This window comes from Halichoeres trimaculatus, unplaced genomic scaffold (genome assembly GCF_033239565.1).
Source record: "Halichoeres trimaculatus isolate MK-OKI-2021-1 unplaced genomic scaffold, fHalTri1.1 fHalTri1_scaffold_10, whole genome shotgun sequence".
Lineage (NCBI taxonomy): Eukaryota > Metazoa > Chordata > Actinopteri > Labriformes > Labridae > Halichoeres > Halichoeres trimaculatus.
This window is the reverse complement of record NW_027437187.1, coordinates 24258886-24283686: the sequence shown is the minus strand read 5'-3', so window position 1 is coordinate 24283686 and position 24801 is coordinate 24258886. Positions and strand designations below refer to the sequence as shown.

The 24801-nt window shown below is 40.6% G+C and overlaps 1 protein-coding gene across 1 annotated transcript in view; it reads right to left on the bottom strand.

Annotated features, from left to right (window-relative positions):
* itpr2 (inositol 1,4,5-trisphosphate receptor, type 2) overlaps positions 1–24801 on the bottom strand; it is a 64524-nt gene that overhangs the window by 9780 nt on the left and 29943 nt on the right. Inside the window, exons 38-55 of the mRNA XM_074677032.1 lie at positions 16328–16448; positions 15865–16052; positions 15580–15760; positions 14580–14833; positions 14292–14492; positions 12464–12574; positions 12189–12284; positions 11965–12084; positions 9604–9738; positions 9291–9483; positions 8950–9075; positions 6709–6884; positions 6455–6619; positions 6135–6318; positions 4609–4683; positions 2644–2765; positions 2324–2489; positions 2071–2231 (exon numbers count right to left, since the gene is read on the bottom strand). Of these exons, the coding sequence (XP_074533133.1) occupies positions 2071–2231; positions 2324–2489; positions 2644–2765; positions 4609–4683; positions 6135–6318; positions 6455–6619; positions 6709–6884; positions 8950–9075; positions 9291–9483; positions 9604–9738; positions 11965–12084; positions 12189–12284; positions 12464–12574; positions 14292–14492; positions 14580–14833; positions 15580–15760; positions 15865–16052; positions 16328–16448 (2775 nt within the window). The remainder of the gene's footprint in view (positions 1–2070; positions 2232–2323; positions 2490–2643; positions 2766–4608; positions 4684–6134; positions 6319–6454; positions 6620–6708; positions 6885–8949; positions 9076–9290; positions 9484–9603; positions 9739–11964; positions 12085–12188; positions 12285–12463; positions 12575–14291; positions 14493–14579; positions 14834–15579; positions 15761–15864; positions 16053–16327; positions 16449–24801) is intronic.

Here is a 24801-nt window from a genome sequence, read left to right as displayed (position 1 = left end):
CGTTGCAAAACTTCATTGCCACCGTTGTGCAAGACATTAAAATAAAGTTGTAGCTCAACATGTGGAGCCTGAAACTGCAGACTGCCTCCCATCTGTCCCAAACACACACAAACACACACACACACACAAAAAATTCCCTTCATAAACATAAACTCAAACTGTACTCTGTGCTCTCTTTTCATCCATCCATCCATCATCGTAGAAAGAGACTGCTGTCCAATAATCTAAGTGAGTAGTTGGGGTCTTTCTTTGAGGGGAAAATAAAAAAACCTTCATGATCTTCCTGAAGACTTTCCTCTGCCAACCTTCTTTTTTAAATTAAAAACATAAAACATTTTCATAATTTTGAATCTGAAGGCTCCTCGCTCCGTAGCTGCATTAGCGAGTGCTCTGCCATTCTTTGGTAACACTGGCAGAGGAGGAGCTCGACTTTTTATTGGGGTAGCAAAGCTTGGACACCAACTTCTTATATTTTTATTTATATATATGTGTGTGTATATCTATATCTAAATCTATCTATCTATCTATCTATCTATCTATCTATCTATCTATCTATATATATATATATGTATATATATATATATATATATATATATATATATATATATATATATATATATATATATATATATATATATACATACATATATATATATAACATAAAACACAACATTGTGGAACCATTTGAATCTGCTAAGTGAGACTCAAAATTAAGATATTTATGCAATTAAATTATTTACAACTAAAGAAAATGTCCCATGTTCAAATGCAAATAAGTTTCATGTTTTCTGTTGAAAAGCAGCCTAAAAACTTAATTTAAATATATTTCTTGCAAAAAACAGGGCGAAATGCCAATCACTGTAGAGGATTTCAATGATGGCTGCAGCCTTCCACACTTTATATCTGCAGGGGTTAGCGTATTATATATTGAGATCGGGTTAAGGTTGGGGTAGTATAATAATAATGGAATAAGGTTTTGATCAATTTATGTCTAGATTTGGAAAACAAAGTTAAAAAAGTAGGGTTCCCAGAAGAAGAACTGCGTGAATTAGAGTAAACAAGAGTAACAAAGTTTGATATGAGTAAAAAAAGTGATTTTAGTGTAAGTCTGTCACTGCTCTGTGTAAGTTTCTGCTCTGAGGCTCTTAAGGAGGCATTAACATAAACTCCTGACTCATCATTACCTCATCACACAGCGATACCTTGGCCTGGCATCACAGAGCCGACCTGTTAGAGGACTTGCTGATGCATATTAATTCGATGTCTGTCACCTGTTTGTTATGCAAATTGCTCATTATAATGCCACCATTCTTATGCCTGTCATGGCCAAATGTTAATCACTAAATGTGCTATTGTGCTGCTCGGCTTCATTGGAATCCATTAACCTCACAGCAACACCTTTAGTCGCCCTTACATCCTTCAACTTCTTGTCTGTGTGTCAGTACTGCAAGTTGGTGCATTGATGATAATAGAGCCGGACTGAGTTTAATTACCATTTAACCACTTGGCGTCCCTGCAGGTTAGGAGCTCAGCACGGTGAAGACTACCTGAGCACACAGAGCCATGTCTCTCCAGCAGCGAGGGGGGAGGAGAATAAATTGGGATGCTTGGCACAGGCCTGGAGGCTCAGGCTCATTTTTCGATCGCTTGTCTGCTGTGGAGGCTCACGCTCCTATAGCACACTTTGCAAGTCTGCAAAGTGAGAAGTGAGGAAGGCTGCACAACTTTGTGACTCCAGCACTCGTGCACCTGTGTGCTGATTGGTATGGCTCACCAGTAAAATATGAATTTGGGGTGAAATGAATGTATGTGTTTGTCTAGATGTTCACAGAATAGTAAGTAAAACATCCAAACATTGGGCTTTTGTCTGCTCTCTTAATGTTACAGTGCAATGAAGACTCTAAATCCTCAGTTTTTATGCTGCTGTGCAACGCAGACAGAAGTCCTTCAGCGTAACTTGAGCTACAAGGTTTAATAATGGAGCAGCCTGATACATAAATCAAATACGGAAGAAAGAAGAGTGTGAGTAGCTTTTGTGTGTGTGTGTGTGTGTGTGTGTGTCCAACTAACCGCAATCATCTGGGCCACGTAGCTCTCCGGGCCAGTATACTCAGTCGGATCCTTCACCCTCACCAGAACCAGGAAGTAAAGGTAGTGCCACATGTTGTGTTCAGATTTGATATGCTCCTCGAAGGACACAGTCTTGTTGTCAAATTTATCTCTCTCCAGCCCTGCAAAAATAAAAGATCTATTCAACACAAGTTCCTCTAACAGACTGGTATTTAACTCCATCACCACTGCAGACTACACCGTCTGTACACACCACAGATGAAACAGGTGGTTTTCAGGATCTCCTCCTTCCTCTGCTTCTCGCTCCTCAAGTCAGCGAAGGTGTCAATGATGACACCAAAGATCAGGTTGAGGACAATGATGATGACGACAAAGAAGAACAGAAGGTCGTAAACCACTCGGGCTGCAAACAGAGGCTCCTGGATGGTCCAAAAACAGGTACGACATACAGAAAATGTGAAATCTGTCTCTCGAGATCACTTTATTTGTATTAATGAAACCTGAGACATCAATCATGAATAAATGAGTGCAGTTCAGAAACATGTATTTTCATTTATTTGAAGGTAATCTCACCTGCTTGGAGGGTCTCCTGAGAATGTCTCCAACACCTCCCCCATTACGTAGCCCCTGGTTTAACACCGTTATGATACACATGAGCAGAGTGTCACACACATGTTCGATTCCATCATCTTCATCTATGTCCAGGGACACAGCACATGTGAGGACCATGAAGAGGTAGAACAGACAAGAATAATAAAGGATTAGATTTTTTTTTTTAAACTGAGACAGAGAACAAAACATCAATGGGCCAACTGTACAAAAGTATCAAACACAGATCAAGCAGATTACAGTTTACATCACCCCTTTCCTCTAATTAATGTTTAAGAAATAATTTCAGTATATTCAAATATTCCAAAGACTGATGATTTCTGAGTAGATTTAACTTTTGTTACTGTTTGAGAAAGCACAGCTTAAAATCATTAGTTTGGGACTGCGTTTTGTAACCATGAATGAGGAGGGGACGCAGTCGATATGAGACCCTGCCGTATTTCTACATGTGCAGCAGTGGCACAGGTTTTCTGTGCTCCACATGACACAGCTGTTTGTCTGTACATCACAGCATGGACCAACTGTCTGTGCTCCTTGTGGCATCACTCGGCTGTCTTTGCACAGCATGGTATGGACTGGCTGTCTGCGTCAAAAATGAATAAGTATATCTTTTCACATTTTCAAATTGGCCTAAATAGCATGATGGCCCAGTCAAAAGTTTTATTTATAAATAAATGAACCAGTAGGTGCACTGCAGAAGTCAATAGGTATAAGACCATGTGCCATGGAGCACAGACCACCAAGCAGTGTTGTGGGGCTCAAACAACCTGTGCCCCTTGAAGAACAATATTTCAGTGTACAGCAGAGTCTCATATCTACTGCCTTCCCTCCTCACTTACGGTTACTAAAGTTATGAAATTAGAGCTGATTTTTGTTGACGGCCTTTGTAATCATGAGTGAGAGGGGAATGCTGTGGATATGAGACCCAGCTGTATGTTAGAATTTATTGTTATTGTTATTTTATTTAAGTGTTCAGATCTGCCTCAAATTTTTATCATGACATTTACTTAATTCATAAAAAAAATAACTCATATCACATCTTTCAGTTTTGAGTAAGGTCAACTTATTATGTTTTACAGTGATATGCAATATTTTTAACATTACTTAATATTTTAATTTGTAACAAATAAGCATCAGGTATTTGATTAAAGACATCCAGTAGAGTGGTTTTCCATAATAACCGTTACTGCTAAAGATGTTGAGTTAAATTAACTTGAGTTTCATATTTAATTAGTTTTTTTAAGGTAACCAGTTTACAAGCATATTTCAAGTAAACTCAGCTTATTGGGGTTTACAGTGTGAATGAAGACTAAAACACATCAAATTGATGGAAAAAGGAAAACACTCCATAACACTCCATAGGTTTCATACATTATTTACATCACATATGAAATGTACCTGTACTTTAACTCAGAAATGGCATGAAAGCATGACTGCTGAGGAGAGAGGGGAGGTGAAGGATGTGGAGGTAATCACGTGTGTGCCCCTATGGTGCAGGTGATCCATGAAGACGCAGCAGAACAAACAGGAGTGTGAGTCACCCCCTCTGCCACATTAAGTCTCTTTGTGTGTGTGTGTGTGTGTGTGTGTGTGTGTGTGTGTGTGTGTGTGTGTGTGTGTGTGTGTGTGTGTGTGTGTGTGTGTGTGTGTGTGTGTGTGTGTGCACGTTTGAGTGTGAGAGAGAGTAACCTTTCATGGACTGGCTAATGCTGCAAAGGTCACATACACACCCTGGTCAGACCACAAAATCTTCAAACTTGTTTGTTCAATACTGACTTTCATAATTGGAAAAGGGGGTATGGAGCAAAATGATGTAACATTACAAAAAAAAGAAAAAAACAGAAAAGAAAAAGGTAAAATAAGTCAGATTATCTTTGTTAAAGTTTTAACTCACTGAATTCAAAGTGTTTTTCTTTTTGTTACACTCACCAGGTGTTGCCACAGGGCAGCTTTCTTTCGTACATGTGTCAGAAAGTCCTTTGCCACTCAATAACTCTGCTTTCCCTTTAAAGCAAAAAAAGAAAGAAAAAACCCAGTTTTTTATGAATATCAACGACGCTGAAAATTCACATATAAAAGAAGTTTGTACAATTGTGCTTTGGCACTAAAACTACTTCCTGCTCATTCTCATTCGCTCCGCTAAAATCAGCGAGAAAGATATAGTCAGACATTATGTAAAGTGAGGCAGCAGCTGCTGGGTGGGCGGTGAAGTGATGCTGAAAAAACCTGAACAAATCATTTGCACATCGGCAAGGCCCTGTGCAGGAGAGGAGCCGCTCTCTAAAGTGATTGTCTGAGGCAGACAGGCAGAAGGAGAACTGTACACCTGGGTCAGAGTGTCACCAAAAGGGCTTTTTCCGCTGACAGGCTGGGGCACAGAGGCCAGGGCTGGGTCTCGAGAGGCAGAGGAGGGAGAAGAAGGAAAGTAGGGGGAGGAAGGGGTGGGGATACAGGGGTCACAGCCTCCAGGCAGCAGCAGTGTGGACACACTGCTCCCAAGCATTGATGGAGCTCCGGGTTGTACCTCAGCTCACCCCACAGCTAACAGATAGACAGGCGTGATCAGGGCTGATTACATAACCCAGCACTGCTCTGCTGTGTCTGCTGCACTCTATTCAGCAAAAACACAGGATGGCACGGCCACCAGGTTATGCAACAGGTGCACATGTGCTAGCAGGTTGTCTTCCTGACCATCGGAGCACTCTGCCGGAGCCCATTTACACGCCCACACTCTGCGCTCTGTTTTCAAAACATGTGTCTGGATGTGTAGATTCACCAGACTACATTTTCCAACAGTCTTTTATAGAGACTGTATTTATGAAAACACAGATTGTACATCCTTAATTCATAAATCATCCAAAGAATTAATAAAATGTAAAGCTTTTCTGAGCTAAGAGTCACTTAGATATCATAACAACAGCACCAAAGTTACCATCCAATTTGCCTGTTATCTTTTCTTTTGTTTTTGTTGAGGGTTAGAAAATCATTAACACGATATAAGTTTATGAGTCACTGATAAGTTTAGGGCATAAAGAACACACAGTGTTTATGAGCAAACTGTGATGGAGTGCATGTTCAGGACGCTGATGTTTATGAGCACAGTAAAGCTCAATGTTTAGGAAATGCGTCAGGTAAACTTAGGCTAAACTCAGGAGCAGAGAAAGCAAAGTATAATGTGCTGAAAATTTGGTGACTCAAAGTAGGTAGGAAGTCATAGGCAGCACCAAATCCTGTCTGAATAACATACATAACTGAGGTTTCACAGTATTAAAAAACATCAGGGGTATTTCATGCATCAAATCAGACATTTCCAGTCAAACCACAGACATTGGGATTACTGTACATGGGCAGACTTATGGAGTAGCTGCAGAGTCAGAGTGATAGGCCTAATTTGCAAAGACTCTTGACTGTGCTTGAAATAATGAAACCATGATTAACTCTGAAGAAGTTCTGACCTGTAGCACGAAGGCTGTCCACCTCCATGCGGAAATCAACCCTAAAGAAGAGGAAGCCAATGATGGAGAAGAAGTAGACAAGGAAAATGGCCAGAACAGCTGTCAGAATAATAGAGCGGCCGTTCCGAGTCACACTCTTTATGACGTTGAGCAGCGTCTCCTCACGGATCACCAAGTCGAACAACTGCAGAAGGCAATATACATCAGTGAGTCATCTGCATATCAATTCATCCAGAGATGCTGTTTTCTGCATCTTGGTGTTTGTCTTGTGATTTTTTAGTTCATAGATCATATAACAAGCCGTGTGTGAGGTTTCTTACCAAAAAGCTGTAGAAGAACTCGTGCACAAAGAGCCCGAGGACGCAGATGATGGCGTATCCTAAATGGTAGATGAAGAGCATGTCCATAACTACTGCTTTGTAGCCTCGCGTGAACGTCCCTTGGTTGCCCACAAAACTTACAAGAAAGATCAACTTATTGAACAACTGAAAAGGAAAGGAAAAGAGGAAAAACACTTTAAAGAAAGGAACCGTTACATCACCATCAACGCTTTGTCCTGTACTCCATTACTTACATTGACGGTGCCCAGCAACAGCAGAGCAGGACCGAGGCCCATGGTGTAGATAGCACGTAGAATGAGGGAGACCAGGAAGAACAAGATGCCCAAGGGCTTCGGTAAGACAGGAAGTAGTGCGCTGAACACCCCCAGGGCCACCCACAGTGAGATATTCCAGAACGGGGACAAGGTGCCTGGGCAGGAGAGCAAGGCATCAATCAGGGAACCACACATCATCGCTTTAAAACGCCGTGGCATTTCTGGGATGAATAATTCAACAGATCTAAGAGCTTAACTTAGCACAACACAGTCAGAAGCAACACTTTCAAATGTCAAACAGTGGTCTGTAGGGACCGTCAACTTCGTCACTCAAAAACAGGCGTCTCTCTCCAAGTTTGGAAATCAGATTTGTCGAGGAAAACTATCACACTGATGATTTGTTAACAAAAGGAGAAAACCTTAGCTCTGATCGAAAAGAGAAAGAGGCCACATTTATTAGCATGTTGAAGAGAAACTTGAACCATTTATCAACAAAAAATAAAAATAAAACCATCATCACGCAAACATCTGCAGTCTTGATAAAACTGGCAATTAACAAAACCAGAATGCAGTCACACAACTCTGAACATAAATGCCACGTGAACAGATGAAATATGAGGTTAGGAACATTAATTTATTATTCTGATGGAACAGAGTGCAGGTGTTTCATTTACCTGAAACACCTGCACACCTGTTGGCTATGTCAACAATATTAACACACTCATAAAGGTGATGAAAGTCAAGTTCCTCACACCCCAAAGGCAACAACTATTAAAAACATGAGAGAGAGCTTTGCACATCATTCTGTGTCCTGAACAGAGGTCTCATCAGGCAAGAGAGTAAAAACAACAGTGTGGGTGTTCAGGGCTTTCAACGAGCAACCTCAGGTGACACAGGACAGTTTATTTCAAGTGAGAACACAGTGAGATTAAAGCAGGAGAAAAGAAAAGGTCTTTTTACAGCTCATAATCTGAGTGGTCATGGTGAGAAGAAAACTGTTACTAATGATATGCTCTAACAAGCCATGACACGGTGAGTGTGTATCACCAAGTGACAGACCGGGACTCTAAAGGTGAAAAGGGGCTGAAAATGTATTTTTTTTCCACATTTTCTTTTATTATTCATCTTTTGATGTTTTTACGGATTGTTTTTATTTCATCACAAAAACTGTCTGTACATGTACCCATTAATTGTACAAAAGCCACATGGCTGAACCAATTGTTTGGAGGTCAAATAATTGAGACACACTGACAGTGAATAAGTAAAAAAATGGCTTCTGGATTGATTCAGCAAGCAGTCTTCTTCAAAATAAGAGCATGGCCAAGCTTTTCTGTGGTGTGGTGCAGCAAAGGCACAATCTTCTGCACACATACATTAATATCATTTATCTATGGGTTTATATGGAGAGCTGATGATTTGTTGGTGACACCAGAAATAACCATTCAAAGTTTAACAGATACTGAAAAAACTGAAAACTTATCAAGTGCTTTTGTCTTATTTGTCTTGTTTAGCCCCATTTACATGACAACACTTCATCTGAAAACGCTAAGATGCTGTGTAAACGCTGTGAAAAAACTCTGCATTGACATGAAAATGCTGATGGAAACGCTAAATCCCACTCTGGAGGCTGTTTTCAAAAGTTTGCGTTTTAGGTCGGAAACGCCATTTCCGCGTAAACGTGAGGCTGAAACGCAACAAAACTTTTGCGTTTCATCCTAAAATCGTTGTCGTGAAACTGGGCCCTTATTTTCAGTAGAAAATGTCTTTTTAGACTTAATATGAGCCACATTCACCTGACAAGTCCAGAAAAATGTCTTGTGTTAAGTTATTTAAAGACAAAAATAAGTTCTGAATTGCTTGCCGATGGAACAAGAGAAAAGTTACTTGTTTTACGACATTATTCTAGCTTCAAGGAAATTTTTAAGCAAATTTTTCTTGAGCCATTGGAAGATTTTTTTACTTGTTAAAAGCAATTCAGACCTTATTGTCTTTAAACAACTTGAAACAAAAAAATCATCTGGACTTTAAAGTTGAATGTGGCTCATATCAAGTGTAATAAGACATTTTTTACTTAAATTAAGACAAAAACTCTTCAGATTTCATTTTTTTGCAGTGTGCCACCCTCTCAACACACCTCTGCCTCACACTCACTTTCACTTTTTCAATCTTACATTACGTTATAGGAACACTTTAAACACATCTAGTGTTGTTGACTCTCACCTTCATCGTCATCATCACCAAAGGGGTAAAACACAGCCACAACAATGTTGACCAAACAGGCCAGGTAAAAGGAGATGCTCCCCCACAGAGAGATGTGTCTGGAGAACCAGAACAGGGCCGTATTCTCTGCACAAACACGAAGAAGGCATGAGCACAGTAACACACACTCAACACACACACATACACACACACAATATAATTTGCTGTAGGCACTTCAATTTATCCTGGACTAACAGTAACTAGTTGCTATGAGTGATAGTCACGATTTAGCATTCTGCAGCATGCTTCCTCTGCCATCATCATTATTTTCTGAGCACTAAGTTCAGAATTTAAAAACTTACTGCGGATCTTCTTCTGCCACCTCATCTCGTTGTAGAGGTGGTCAAACTGCTGGAAGAAGTCGTTAACCTTGCTGCCCTGGTCATCTCTCTCTGTGGTGGTGAACACTCGCATTTTGGACTCCTCGGTGAGGTACTCGCAGATGTTAGGAACTGGAAACACAATTTGCTCCATGGTGCGGTCGTTACGCACAATCTAAAGCAGAAATATACAGCAGGTCCTCATTATAGCTTGATGAATAGAAGGGTTTCAATGAGAATTTAAAGTTTGTTAAATACAGCGTTAAGGGGAAGAAGTGATGAGGTGAGGGTCTACCTCTATCTGAGCCGTGTGATAGGCATAGTGATGAAGGGCGTCATCCTTCTCATTGTCAGGATCAACCACTGACGCTGTTCCCAACACAGACCCTGGTCTCAGGCTCTGCTGCAGGATCTTGTTGTGACGTGCGAGCTGGAACCCATAAGAAGAAATGACTGATCAAAGTTTTTTAAGATTACATCTATGTATCCATGAGTACTCACACCAAAAACATCTGGAGAACAAGGAAGGCAATAACAGTAACATCACCTGAACAGTTGAGCTGTTATTTTTCCTTCGATCCTTTCTTGTGCCTCCCATTTAATTTTGATACTTTACGTTATCTATGTTTTTACTGACTTCCTGCCCTTTTCCTCACCTGTGGGTTTAGTCTCATTGCTCTTTATCTTCTGTGCCAGTTTGTCTTTTACCTACAAGTTATTATTCTCATCTTCTTCCCTGATGTTGCTCTGTTTTTTTTTTTTGTTTTCTTTTTGTAAATTTGACCCCCCCTTTTGCCACACATTGCCAGAAAAATTTGTCATGGTCTTTTTTTGACCCCTATGTACCAAACCTTGTTTTTTATTAAACCACACATGAATTTTTGATCTGTGTACCAAGAACTGCATCTGGGTCAACTGTCAAAGTTTTGTGTACATTACATTTGTGTAACAATAACAAAAACTGTCAGGATATACATCCTAAACTCTTTAATACAGAATGCATACTTTTCTTTAAGTTGTCCAAATAAGAAAGCTAATATCAATAGCTAGAATTAAGGGTGGGTACCGAATTAGGTACTTTTAAAGGTACTGACTCAATTCTGTCAAAAGTACCAGGAACCCATTCACGTAAAATCAAAAGGTACCACATATAAGTACCTGAACATATCCTTGTAGCTATGAGGGCCAGGAGGAAGTCGCTTTTCGATGCTAGACGTGAACACTTCATTGCAAGGTTATATTTTGTAGAATAAATATGTTAAATAGAAAAAAATAGATATTTTAATATCAAATAAATTTATATTTTTACCACATAAACACAAAAAAAGTGCAGAAAATTGGTACCGTTGAGTACCGGTACTGATTGCCAGGTACAGGGCATAGGTACCATATTACTTCAAATGTTAACAATAGCTAAAGGTCCCAAGCAAGAATCCATATCCATACTAGAAAAAGCTAAGACTAAATTTACAGATATCTTAATGAAGAGATGATCATTATAGAAATATGAGACTTTTTTCATGACAAATATAATTCATGTCAATTATTCAAAGTTTTAACTGGCTGAATGTTTTTTGCCCCTTTCACAGTTACAGGAACAAAAAGTCGACACCACACTGGAAATGAATCCATCTCTTTAGAGGCTGAATGTTCCCCTGTTTCACAAACTATGCCTAACTGAGTCTGTCTGCCCTTTGCTGCTGAGCAGCAGGTGGACAGCTAGAACTGTACAGCTTTTTTTGTTTTTGTTTTTGTTAAAAAACTGATGCCTTCTTTTATTTCCTTCCCTGCTTTCTGTGCAAGTGAGTTACGTTCAGTTGAAGTATGTGCTACTGCGCCACAGGGGAGAAATTACAAAAGGCCAATAGCATGACAGAATGAAGAGCAGCTGAGTAACAGTGGGTAAGTAATGAGATGTTTCCTGTAATACTGGATGCTTTTTGTTTCATTCTCACCCTTCTTTTTTCACTTGACTAATCTCTCCTAAAAATATCATTTAACAAGTGCTGCTCCAAAAATGGAAACTCCCTCTCTGTGAATTTTGTTTTTGCCCTCAAGAAAGAAACATGTCAGCCATTTACTGTCCCAATGAGCAAAAGCAATACAATGTCATTAAAATGTGTTAGATAAATGGATATTACAGTTTTTGTCTCATCAGTGGAAATAAGTGTCAAAAATAACCCTTAGAATAAAATAATGAAACTAAAAGGCCATTTGATAAAACTGTCATTTGACACGTGGCTTTAAAAAGCAGAAGTGAAAACTTGTCAGACATCGTCTGACCTCTCAAACTGACAGAAACTACAGAGGACGACGTGTCAGCACAACACTAACACTTCCTCAGTGACATGCTCATTTCTCTACTTTTGACAGCCTTTACATGGCAAACCAAGAGTGATAAGGTGACTAACACCTGCTGCAGTTTACACCCACGTCTGCACGACTGGTGTCACATCCTGAAAGCTATTTTTAGAAATCTGACAGAGCGATACGTTTGACTCAGAGGAGACACACAAAAGGAGCATGCTTGTGGTTACATACAGACTTAGTGGAGCAGTGCGCGGCCCAGAGGTCGGTTAAGGGTCAGACAGACAGAGAGAAGGAAATGCTGTATTTCCTCTGTTACTGCTGAAATAAGCTCAGGAGTTTTGTTCACCTGATGGGCAAGGATGTAAATGTTGTGTCCCACGTCTCTGGATTTGATCTGGTCTCCACTGCTGTCCTCGTCTTCCTCGCTCTCCAGACCCTGAGCGTAGGCTTCCTTCATCACATCCACCTGACACACAAGCAAATGAAAAGTCATCCCTGTGTACGGTTTGTTCCTTTGAAAGCGTATTCTGATAAGTGCAGCGCTGTGTGTACATACTGGCTAACACTTACCAGTTCAGTTGGTCTCATCTTGTAAAGTATCTTCTCGGCGTTCTCGCTGTCATGGCGACTCTCCATTATAGCTAAGAGAAGCTTGGAGGCATTGTTCTACAACACAAGGTTTCATAACTTGCCATTTTTATTACATACACAGAAAGCAGAGATTGTCCCATTTAAGAAATGATTATTAGTGCTTCAATCTTGCTTTTGTGCTTAGATTCATGATTGGGGCGTAGCAAATGAAAAACAATTAAGTACATCAACGTCCTCTCATTCTTTCTGTTCACCTTGAGCTGCAGCACCAGATCCAGCCGATGTTTCTCCAAGGGGTTGATGGAGTTGACGATCAGTGCTATGATAATGTCAATGCCATTTGACTCGTGCTTGGCTATACAGGTCTGGAGAGAAAAAAGACAAGAGCTAAAATCACCAGAAGAGGACGTGGATGTCACAACAAGAGGCTGATTGACTTCACAAGGAAAACTGGTCAACATGGAGAGATTTTTTAATGTTAAGTTTTGTTTGCCTTTGTTGGACTGCAGATAATGTCAGAAATAAGCAGAGAGAGGAGAAGATGGCAAAGAGCAAAGGGCCAAGGCTCGGTGTCAGATTGAGCAGGGCGCGCAATTTTCCCACTGAGCAGCGCTAAGGGGAAGGATTTATCGTTGTAAAATCAAACTCTTTGCAGTGCATTGTGTTTGAAATCTCTTCTTAAACTAACTTTAGGTATACAACAACCAAAAAACATTTAAACTTAAAACATTTTGTACCTAAATTCCTCTAAACTCTCTCTTTCTGTGCCTGAACAAATCTTCTATTGATCGTCTCCAGATTATTCAGATTGCTGCTGCAAGGCTTCTGACAAAAAACTCAAAATATTGTCACATTACCCCTGTACTGGCATCCCTACACTGGCTTCCAGTAAGATTCAGGATCCAGTTTAAGGTGCTGGTTTTAACTTTTAGAGCTCTATGGGGTCAGCTTGTCTGTGCTGCTTCAGGTGTACATTCCTGGCAGGACACTCAGATCTGCAGGTCACAACCTTTTAATTGTTCCCCGCACTAGTTTTAAGACTGAGCCTTTGAGTCAGTTGCACCTCGATGGTGGAACACTCTCCCCCAGACCCTGAGAGATGCCACATCTATTGCTAATTTCAAAAAGCAACTCAAAACCTACCTGTTCAGGCAAGCGTTCCTTGACCTTGTTGAGTAATTTGCTGATCATAATCTTTTATGACTTTGTGTTTTTCTCTGTGGTTTTCTATTTGTTGGTTGTGGAAACGACTGATGTTTTAATTCTGTGAAGCACTTTGTGAGCTTTCTCTGTGAAAGGTGCTATATAAATAAACATTTGTATTATTATTATAAAGACTTCATTGGGGCTTCAAATGTGTTGACATATCTTTAACAAAAACACCACAATTAGGACTCATCAGTTTCTCTACAACAGCTGTGTGACGAAATTTTATGAAAATTAAGACTGTCTCCCGGTTCAACAAGCAGTTATCATAAAACCTCACCTGGTTTTCTTTTTTTTTTTAAATTAATTCTGTATTTAGCGGATTGTTGAGAGCAGTTTAAAAACTATAAGCCATGCAGTTACAGAGGGTATGAAGGGACCATAGTAAAAGGTTAATTGTTTAACATGCTTTCAAAGCAGAGGACCAAAGAGGACAAAAATAAAATACATGAAAAAAGAAACGAACCCTGAACATCTCATGAATGATTAACATACAAGAGGATAAATGCTAATTTACCAATTCCTGGAAGTTTGATTGTGACCAATTTTTTTCGACAACATATATTCCATTAACCATATCCTCCCATTCTTCTATCATGTGGGGGTCAGGATGTAGCCAGTGTCTAGTTATGGTCTTTTTTCAAAAAGTTACCAAAATGCCAAATAAGTAGACATCAAAATGTCCAGCAATAAAGTCAACTTTCCCAAAAATATAAGTATTAAACTCAAAAGGTATTTTCTTTGTAAATGTTAGATCCAGAATGTTGTGGATTTTCAACCAGAAATTGTTAATAATTGGACAGTCTCAAAAGACGGGACGCTCAAAATGGTTAGCATCTTTGCTCCCACATTGTTTCCAGCATTCTAAAACCTCACCTGGTTTTCATGGCAGGGGCCCTGGCAGTACTCCGTGATGGTTTCCAAGGTTTGGCGAACCAGGTCTACATTACTCTCATTGATGTAAAGGCCGAGCAGCCCGAGACCTCCAGTGGTGCTTCCACAGATACAATCCAGAAACTGAAGGGTCTCACACACCAAATTGTAGTTTGTTTTGTTGTTTTGGTTGCGTAAAAAGTTCTGGATAAGGAACAGAAGATCAACTTTTAGTTTGTGATAAAATTAAGTTCAACATTATCACTCTTGATCAAAAAAAGACTCAGGTACCTGCAGGTCTGAGTTGTGGTTCTCACAGAGCAGCTGCAGGTAACGCAGGATGGGTTTCATGATAGTGATAGCCGGGCTCATCTGAGTCTCCTCTAAAACCTCCTCTGCACCGATTATCTCGTTGTTTTGGCCCAGGCCTTCCAAGTCAGGATCCAGCTCCTTTCTGAAGGCACAGAAAGCCTTCGAGGTCACTGAGGAGGCCTCCTTCAGCTGCCCTCGCATGTCCTCCCTCATGTGAAGGCCTGAGTCTTTCCCTAGAGCAAAATTTTGAGGTGGAAATTACACACAAAGAAGCACTGATAGCTCAATAACATGAGACAGAAGGTGGATATTTGTCAGTGCATAGGAAAACAGGTGCACTTAAAATTTGTGACAGCTTGCCATTTCAGATAAAGGTTACAGAATCAATCTTAATGAACACCTAGACATCTTGGGAAAATAAATTCATACACCCCTCCCACCTCTTACAAGTAGGCAACCACTGAGTGGGGTTCTGTTGCATGAAAGCACCCGATCTCGATACAATAGTCTTTTGATAAGCTTGTGATGTGAGCCCTCACATGTCCTCTGACATGTGACTGCAGGAACGGGGAACAACAGTCTACAAAGAGGTCAGCAGAGCAACAAAGACTGTTCTGGATTTATCCTCCTCTATTGTTTCGAGTTAGTGCATAATATAGTTTTCAAGGTTTTATCTGAGTGTTTTTGTGGCTTTACACTCACTCCATGTCTGTTTTATAGAAAAGACTCACTGCGCAGCTGAAAACATGACCTCTGTGACTTATGTCAGTATGAAATGCTCACTTAAAAGTGCCTGATGATTTAATTCAAGTTTTTTATATCTCAATAAAACATACTTTTAGCCTCATTTAATCACACTGAGTAATGCTGTAGATGTAGTATCACATAGAACTTGTGGAATAATCACACTCTGGATGCGGTGGAGTGTTTGGTTGTGCTTCTAAACAGAAAGGTCACATGCGTCATCACTCATCTTTACCTTTCTTGAATCTGATGCCGCTGACGTCACCGTCATCGTCCCTTTTTCTGCTGCTGAGCTCAAACATGTTTACAGAAACAGTGGCTCGGATCTCTTGCTGTGCCAGACGCATACGGTCGTAGAAAACCTTGAAGAACCTTTCTGACTTCTTTTGCTTGTACAGCTGACTGTAGAAGGAGTTCTGGGTGAAAGGAGGAGTGGTTATAAACATCAGTCTAAAGCGAAATCTTTGAACGTGTGTGTATGTTATTTGGTCAGTGTGACAAGGGATTTTGCGATACTCACCTGTATCTGTGTGTTCCCACCCTGCAGGAGGGCAATCCCAAGCAGGATGCTCTCCTCAAACACTCTGTCGTTCTTGGTGTTGACGATCAGGTCGATCACCAGCTCTGATGCTCCAACATTGTCCAGGAGACACTGAATCTCTACCATACTGCTGCTGGGCCTGTCAGAGTCCAGCGTGGGAGAACCTCCTGCAGAGATTAAATATCAGTATTTAACGCTTGTTAAGCTGCCCACTGTTCTTATCATTTCTATATTCTTCTGTCTACATTCCCTGAGTGTTTCTACAAAAGTGTTGTTCATGCATTGCTTTAGGAATCACTTAAGCCAGATCCAAAGTCGGCCTGCATTTGTCAAATAGCTCATCTCAAAAGAAGAGGAGTGCTGTCATGTCAGTCGCTGTTGTTTCCTCTGCAGTGAGCGGTTATTGTGGTGTCTAACCGGGTTTATTTGGGGTTCTCAGTACCTCCAGATGACGGCTTGACAAAGCCGCCAGATGAGCTGTTTCCACTCCCCAGCTCTGACTTGGAAAGAAGCTTTTGATTTCCATAGTAGCGTGTGAGGAGAATCTTTCTCAACTCGTTTCCCTGTGGAGACAGAAATCAAGATGTTAAATCCATATCACAGTCTGAGAGAGAAGGAGCCTCAGACAGGAAAATTCACCTTTTTAAAAAACAGCGCTTTGTGAGCCTCAACCATAAAAATAACCTCAAAACATGTGTTGAAATGCCCGCTCCAAAAGAACATTTTAACTTTTTTTCACTGCTGCAAAATACCACAATCATACAAACTCAAGGGCTGAGGGCTTTGATCTGACACTTTATTGGATGATAACCACCAAGGCATGATGCACTTTGGTTTAATACATATATTCATTAATAAAGCATGACAACCTTAAATCTGTTACAATGATGTTTTATCTGTAGGCACAAAAGGTTGTGTTACTCAACCCTGCTTTGCTCCCACCTCTACATTTTCAAGGACAGTATTTATTTTCCATCCGCCTTTCACAAACAGCTCTGAGCATCTTTTGTGACATCTGACACAGAAGAGCTGACACGCTGAAAGGATTCATGGAGATAATCTCCACACCGTGTGTTGTGTAATCAAAGTGTTAGCGTGACTGACAGGTGGAGGACTGGTATTGTGCTGTTTATACTTTTGTGTAGCAGCAAGGATGGATGGATGGATGTAGGGATGTATGGATGGATGTATGGATGGATGGATGGATGGACGGATGGATAGATGGATAGATAGATAGATAGATAGATAGATAGATAGATAGATAGATAGATAGATAGATAGATAGATAGATAGATAGATAGATAGATAGATAGATAGATAGATAGATAGATAGATAGATAGATAGATAGATAGATAGATGGTCAGAAGGATGGGAAGACAACTGAATGTAAGAGAGATCAAATGGGCAGATGGATGTATGGCTGGATGGATACATGTAAGAATGGATGAATTGATGGATAGATCAATAAATGTAAAAATAGATTGAAAGATGGGTTGATAGATCAGTGTAAAGATGGTAGACAAATAGATTACTGGTTAGGTGGATGGATGGACAGACTGACAAACTGACAGATAATTGGGCTGATGGATATACATAAGGAAGTATGGACAGATGGATGGATGGGTGGATGGATGGATGGATTAATGAATGAATGAATGAATGAATGCATGAATGAATAAATGGATGGATAAATAAACATTAAAATACATGGATAGAAGGAAAAATAGATGGATGTAAAGACAGTAGATACACAGATGGATGGCTTGAATAATAAATAAATGTTAAAATGGATGGATAGATAGATGGATGTAAAGACAATAAGATAGTAGATACACAGAAAGATGGATGGATTGAAGGATGGATGTATGATGGATGGATGGTCAGACAGAAGGACAAATGCATGGATAAATAAATGAATGAATGGTCCAAAGAATGGATGGATAGATGAATGGATGGATGGATGGATGGATGGATGGATGGATGGATGGATGGATGGATGGATGGATGGATGGATGGATGGATGGAAGGATGGAAGGATGGAAGGATGGAAGGATGGATGGATGAATGGAGAAAAGGTTGTACAGATGATGGATGGATGAATAAATTGACAGGTGGATGGATGGATGTACGGATGGATGGATGGATGGATGGATGGATGGATGGATGGATGGATGGATGGATGGATGGATGGATGGATGGATGGATGAATAAATGAATGAATGGATAAATAAATAAATGTTTAAATACATTGATAGAAGGAAAAATAGATGGATGTAAAGACAGTAGATACACAGATGGATGGATGGATGGATGGATGGATGGATGGATGGATGGATGGATGGATGGATGGATGGAAGGATGGAAGGATGGAAGGATGGAAGGATGGATGGATGAATGGAGAAAAGGTTGTACAGATGATGGATGGATGAATAAATTGACAGGTGGATGGATGGATGTACGGATGGATGGATGGATGGATGGATGGATGGATGGATGGATGGATGGATGGATGGATGGATGGATGGATGGATGGATGAATAAATGAATGAATGGATAAATAAATAAATGTTTAAATACATTGATAGAAGGAAAAATAGATGGATGTAAAGACAGTAGATACACAGATGGATGGATGGATGGATGGATGGATGGATGGATGGATGGATGGATGGATGGATGGATGGATGGATGGATGGATGGATGGATGGATGGAAGGATGGATGGATGGATGGAGAAAAGGATGTACAGATGATGGATAGATGTATGAATTGACAGGTGGATGGATGGATGACATATAAAAAGCAACATAAACTCAGGGAAGCCTGCTTTTGGCCCCTGCAGCTGTTGTCAGTGAACAGACTTATAAAAAGACTGACTGAGGGGCAGAGCTGAGGGGTTAAAGGACCATACACCTGTGGTTACTATGGTAATGGGTTGGGGGGAGGGGGGTTATCTGACCATGTTCTCTAGTTCCAGTCTTAAAGTCTTATACATCAATTTTAATAATTGTAACAATTGTAATAAAGTAGTTATAAGACAGTGGTGATATTTTATAGGGTTTAAGTTTCTTACTTTAACCAAACATGAAATCTAAAAGGTGTCCTTCTGACATTCATTGATTACTCAAAATATTCCAGGTTAGATATAGCAATCAAAATATTAATTTGTTTTCCTTGGCCTTAGGCTTTTTTTTTATCACACTAAATGCTTTTAACAGTTCTGGCCTCTTTGTCCTCCAGCTAGTTTCCTTAGCATGACAGTCACACCTCTTTTAAAGCTGACACACACTGCTTACTGCTGTTACTATGACTCATTTGTGTTCTGACTTTGTAAGAGTTGTTTACGTAGTTGCGGGTGCTTACATAAAACTACTGTTGCATTTCACACGTTGTAAAATTAAAATGCAGTACAATTTGAAAAAAAGTCTTGGCCAAAGACAGGAAGGGAATTGTTGGTCAGTAGTGATGGCACATTTAGAACAGCACTCTGCACTCTTCAAAAAATGAAAAACAAAATAAAAAGCAGAGAGCAGCCAGATCGATATGTTGACAGAGAGAGAGATCAGACATGCCTTGCCTCAAAGGCTTCCCAGGTACAGCTCAGCTGAAGATCCTATCAAAATAAGAGCACCAAAGAGTGAGGATATGGAGGAGCACGTGTGGCAGATGCTCCCTGTGTCAGTAAACACTCCATCTCATCTGCAGTCAGCACAGACACTTGTCTGCCTGCGCTGTCTGGCTGGCTGTCTCACAAACACACACAGAGACGCACACACTTCTCGAACTGAAGGTGAGGATCCTCTGAGGTAGCCTCTGTCATTTCCACAAAAACACATGCTCTGTGAAAGTACAAACTCAGCACTACGTTTTATGAGGCAACAAATTAAAACACATGCTCTATTGGAAGTGACAGGAAAACATAATTTCTTAATTTAAAGTTCCCTTTTTCTCTACCCAGATTTTGTGTTTTCACTGTTCACTTTGAGATGGTAAAGTTAAAAAAGAAGGAGGTTGAAGGGTTTGCACTTGTTCACCTCCTTCCTGCTGACTACGTCTGCAGAGAGAGGGAGAGGAGAGGAGAGGGGAGGCAGGATGGCGGTGGAGGAGATTCAGCCCAGCCTGACTCATCTGCTCGCTGCTGCATTGACGAGAAAAAACTCCCGTCAGGTGATGTAAGAGCCACGAGAAAGAAAGGGAGATAGAAATAGAGGTAGAAGAACTGACAGAAGTTAGGAGGAGGGGGAGGACGAAGAGGAGGAGGAACAAACAAAACCCAGCGAGGAGCAGACAGTCGTGGGGGTTTTAAAATGTGCACCGGCACGCCACACTGCGGCTCTGGTGTCCACGCTGGAGCTGAGCTGCTGATTCTCAGCCTCCTGCATCCCCCTTTTTTCTTCCCCCCATTCTCCCCTCCCTCCAGCCACCCTCACAGCCCTCCTGTCTGCAGCGACTCCAGAGAGACGCATGGAGAAAAAGACAAAGACACAGCCTGCTCTCTGCTTTTTTAGGTGGTCGGAAAACTCACACAGGCAGCGGAGGGCAGCGCCAGCTGTGAACCGAGACGGTCAGAGCCAAGAACGGGCAGGGGAGGGGGGGGTGTACTGGAGCTGCTCAGGTCAGACAAGGTCAGCTGGAGAGGATACTGAGGCCACAAAGGAGGGGAAAGTTATCCAAACATGTCTCAGATCAGGAGGTCGAACTGTTATCTTCTCTGTTTTGTCTATTTCCCACAACAGAAACATGAAAGGACCTGAGGTGTGTCTTTTGTAAACAGCGGGAAACACTGATCAAGAACTCAGTGACACAGAGCCAGCGATTTCCCACAGACTGTGTGAGGGTGGAATCTTAAAACTTTTACTTTACTGCCTAATCTAACCGTTTTGGCAGAAGACAGAAAAGACAGACGAGGGGGTGATTTGTTTTAATAAAGGTGATAAAATGAAAGTTAAGACTTTAAGGGATTATCCTCTAATCATCTATACAGTTTGGGTAACTGTCAGAACAAGGAGGATCCGTCTCTTTTCAAACTCTTTAATGGAGGAATACACACCTGATCTTTAAGAAAAGTCATTTCAGGTCAGAAAAAGGTGTTAGCCACCCGCAGCACCTCTCTGGGGACCTCCAACTAAGACATGTTTTATGGCGTTTTGAAGACCTGATTGAACTTATCCCTGTCCAGACTGAGCATGCACAGCAGGGGTCTCCAGCAGACAGCTGCTAGCTATGGAAAATGGAAAATGCAAAAAATAATAAAAGAACTAGATACAAAATAAAATATAAAGAACCAATGCAAACTCTATTAACTGCCTACAACAACCTCGCCTCACATGATCCTGATCTATGTGTATGTCAGTTTTATAAGAACTCACACAAACTGCACACACTCCTGGTGTTGCCCTCATCTTCAGGGGCTTGGGAGGAGGGTTTGTCCACTGCCTCTGGCGTACATAATTTTAGACCCAAAGATCAACTTTAAGTAATTTAATCTTACAGCTGCCATGTTATAAAACTCAGTGAAATGGGTTCTCCTTACACTGTCACTCTATGAATCCTGCACCTACAGGGTGAGCCAGGAAGCTCTACCCATAGTTTTTTCTGCACTATCCAAAAATGCTTGCAGACAAACATAACAAACATTGAACACAGTTTCTATACTTTATTCTCTGTCACCAAAAATATTTACATCTCAACATGGCCACCCTTTGCCTTTATCACAGCCTGGAGACGACTTGGCACTGCCTGGCATAAGCGCTGCACTGTCTCTGCATCAAGTTTTGACCATGACTTCATCAGAGCTGTCTTCAAAGCGGTGACACTGCTGTGAGATACTCTTGAGCCCTCCCTCTCCAGGATAGACCGGATTGCAAAGTCCATTGGATTGATGTCCGGACTTGACTCTTGTCCCAGAAGCCAGGAAAGTGCTGCTTGCACCAGGCCTGTGACATTGGATGTGTGAGCTGCTGCACCATCTTGTGTGAAGACATACTGGTTTCCAAACGCATTGGTACACCAACGCAACACTTTTTCTTCAAGCATTTGAAGGTACACCTGGCTGTTCACTTTCACACCCTCCTGAATGAAGACCAAAAGAGACTTTGAGCCATCAGATGCAACAGCAGCCCACGTCATGACTCCAGCCGGCTTCTGACGACCAAACTGCACTATGTGCATAAACCCTGTCATTCTGGGAATTGACCACTGCCTGAACAGTGAAGATCTTCTCATCAGACCAAACAAGGACTTTGTCTGCGGCACTCTGGATCTTCTGCAGCATCATTTTCTCCCTGTCAAGCTGTTTTTTCTTTGAAGCAGCTGAAATCAGTTGTTTGTGTTGCATTTTTGTGCTTTCAGTCTGAGATCCTGTTTGACGATTCTTCTCAGTGAAGTTCTTGAGATGTTCACTTCCTTTGCTGTTGCCCTCATGCTCCTGCGAAGATTCCATTGGATTCTCTTCCTCACCATCTCAACAACTCTTTTGGTCTGGACCGAACGTTTTCTTCCAGGGATTGGCTTACTAAATAGAGATATACAATGGGTAAATCTTTCTGGCCCACCCTGTAAAGAGCCAATGATTGTCTGGATTTGTAATAAAGGTGAAATACCCTTCAAGTTATGGAAACCCTGGGTGGTACGGAACTTGTACATCTTAATGTCTACTTTTTAAATTCATTTCCTTCCCTGTGGGATTCATGCCTTATTTTAATCTACTTTAATCTTCTGTTCTGTCTGTAGTCATCACTATTACTTTCAGCATTGTGTTTTCTTCTTTTCATATACATTTAGTGTCTGCATGTTAAGCTGTTAGACTTTAACAAAAAAAACAAAAAAAAAACGAACAAAGAATAGTCATCTTTAGCGTATTATGACTTAATTGATACTAAAGTTTCAGTCTGCTTGTGATAATTATGAAGTGATGTGAAGCACTTATTGATAAAGAGTTCAGTTCTCTCCAACAACAGAGTGAGATCCTCTGGGTTTTTTTCACCAGTTCAAAGAGGGGAAATAAAAAGTAAAGAATGGAAGTTTTAAACAATTCCATGTGATTTTTTTTTGTTTTCATTTTTCCACCAGGGGGATTTTTATACCTCAATGACAAAATAAGGGAATTAAGCCACAGCACCTTGCCATGTCCAGACACTTTGAACACGAAGTGAAAAGCTTTACAAGGATGTGAGAAGAGACAGTAAGGTTTCAGCTGCCACTACATTTCCCCTGGTACTGTTTTCTTTCTTGGCCAAAAACCTGTTGGTCGTCTTTCTTCCCTTTTTTCCCTGTTTTATTTATCGATTTTTTTTCTTTGTTGAAAAAAAAACAACCCGCAGTTTACAATGTACACACAAAATGAAGGGAAAGATCTGCCAATGGTCACTATGGTTCAAGCCACACGTTTCAAGGCAGTTTTTGATCCTTCATTCCTGGAAGAAAAGCTGCAAAGAATTTTTTAAATACGATCAAATGTGATGCTGGTTTCAACTTGTAACCCAAGGATTTCTGGAAACTGTCTTTTTGGAAGCTTACAAAGAATGAGCAAACAAACAGAAGAGTGAGAAATATTTTCTGCTTCTGTTACTCAATCGAGGGAGAAATGTTAACGCACTTCAAGTCTACTTTACCAACACATATATCTAATAACATCTCTCCAAAATATGTTTGTGCTCAGAGGGGTGTCACGTGCTGCTGTTTGCTGCAGCTGCACAGCACATTAAATGCTTTTACCCAACAAACAAGAACATCACCAAAACAAATTAAGCCTCCATGTGAGAGCAATTGGTGAAACTGGCCCAAGAAAATACGAGGTGGTGGTGTAAACAGGCAGAAAAAGGACGACTGTTAGCAGGCGGGTTCATTGTGAAAGTGTTACATGTGATTCTCTAACAAGGTTTCATGAAGATTTGGTTGTTTGAGAGAGTATGATGTTGAAGATAAACAGGAAGAAGCCCTGACCAAAAGTTATTTTTAATTGTCTTATTTGGCAAAGAGTGACAACATCAACCTCAGCTGTAGGTCTGTAAAGGGATGTTTTAACAAGTGGAGACCACTGTAAATCCTCCACCTGCTATTTAAAGGCTAGGGATGGGTGCCTTTCACTTTTGAAATGACACGGTACCAATGCCTGGTACCTGGCAATCGGCATCAGTAATCAAAGGTACCAATTTTAAGTACTTTCATGTGTGTTTGTGTGGTAATAAATATTAATTTGTTAAATCTCTTTTTTTTTTTTCAATTTAAGAGCTCTATTGCTCAATATATAGCCTTGCAATGCTGTGTTCATGTCTAGTAGGAAAATCATCTGCTCTTCTACTCCCACACAGTCACAGGATTTAGGTACCAAAACATGGTGCCATTCAGTCTTATGCGAATTGGTACGTATAAAAATATCTAATTCAGTTCCCATCTCTAGTCTGAACTCATGGCATGTACATACAGCTGTAGCTGCTTACAGCCGCTTAAAGACAAGTTTTCTGATATGCATGCATGTCCGATGGTTTTGAAAAATGAATTAGCTTTTTACTCTAAATCCAGAGTTGGATTAATATTAACACTGTAAACACAGTTTGAATTTTAAAGGTCCCATATTATGCAAAAATTACTTTATTAAGTCTTTTAGTGAAATTTGTGGGTCTTTGGCTTTCCTCACAGCCCACAAAATCTGATATTTAATGACAAAACCTGAACTTAGTAGTGCTTGTGAATGTAAAATCCTGACTTAAAACGAGCTGTTTCGATTTCGGGGATTTGCCGACGTCAGCAATTCCCTTTTTTGACCAATCAGGAGCAAGTCTGACCTGATTGGTCCACCAGAGCAGATAACCCTGAATCCCCTCCCCGCCCACTATTCTCCTTGCTGCTGGAGAGGATTCTCTCCTGCAGTGGGCACTGATGCCAAAGTTGAAGAACCATCACTGCTTTGTTTTT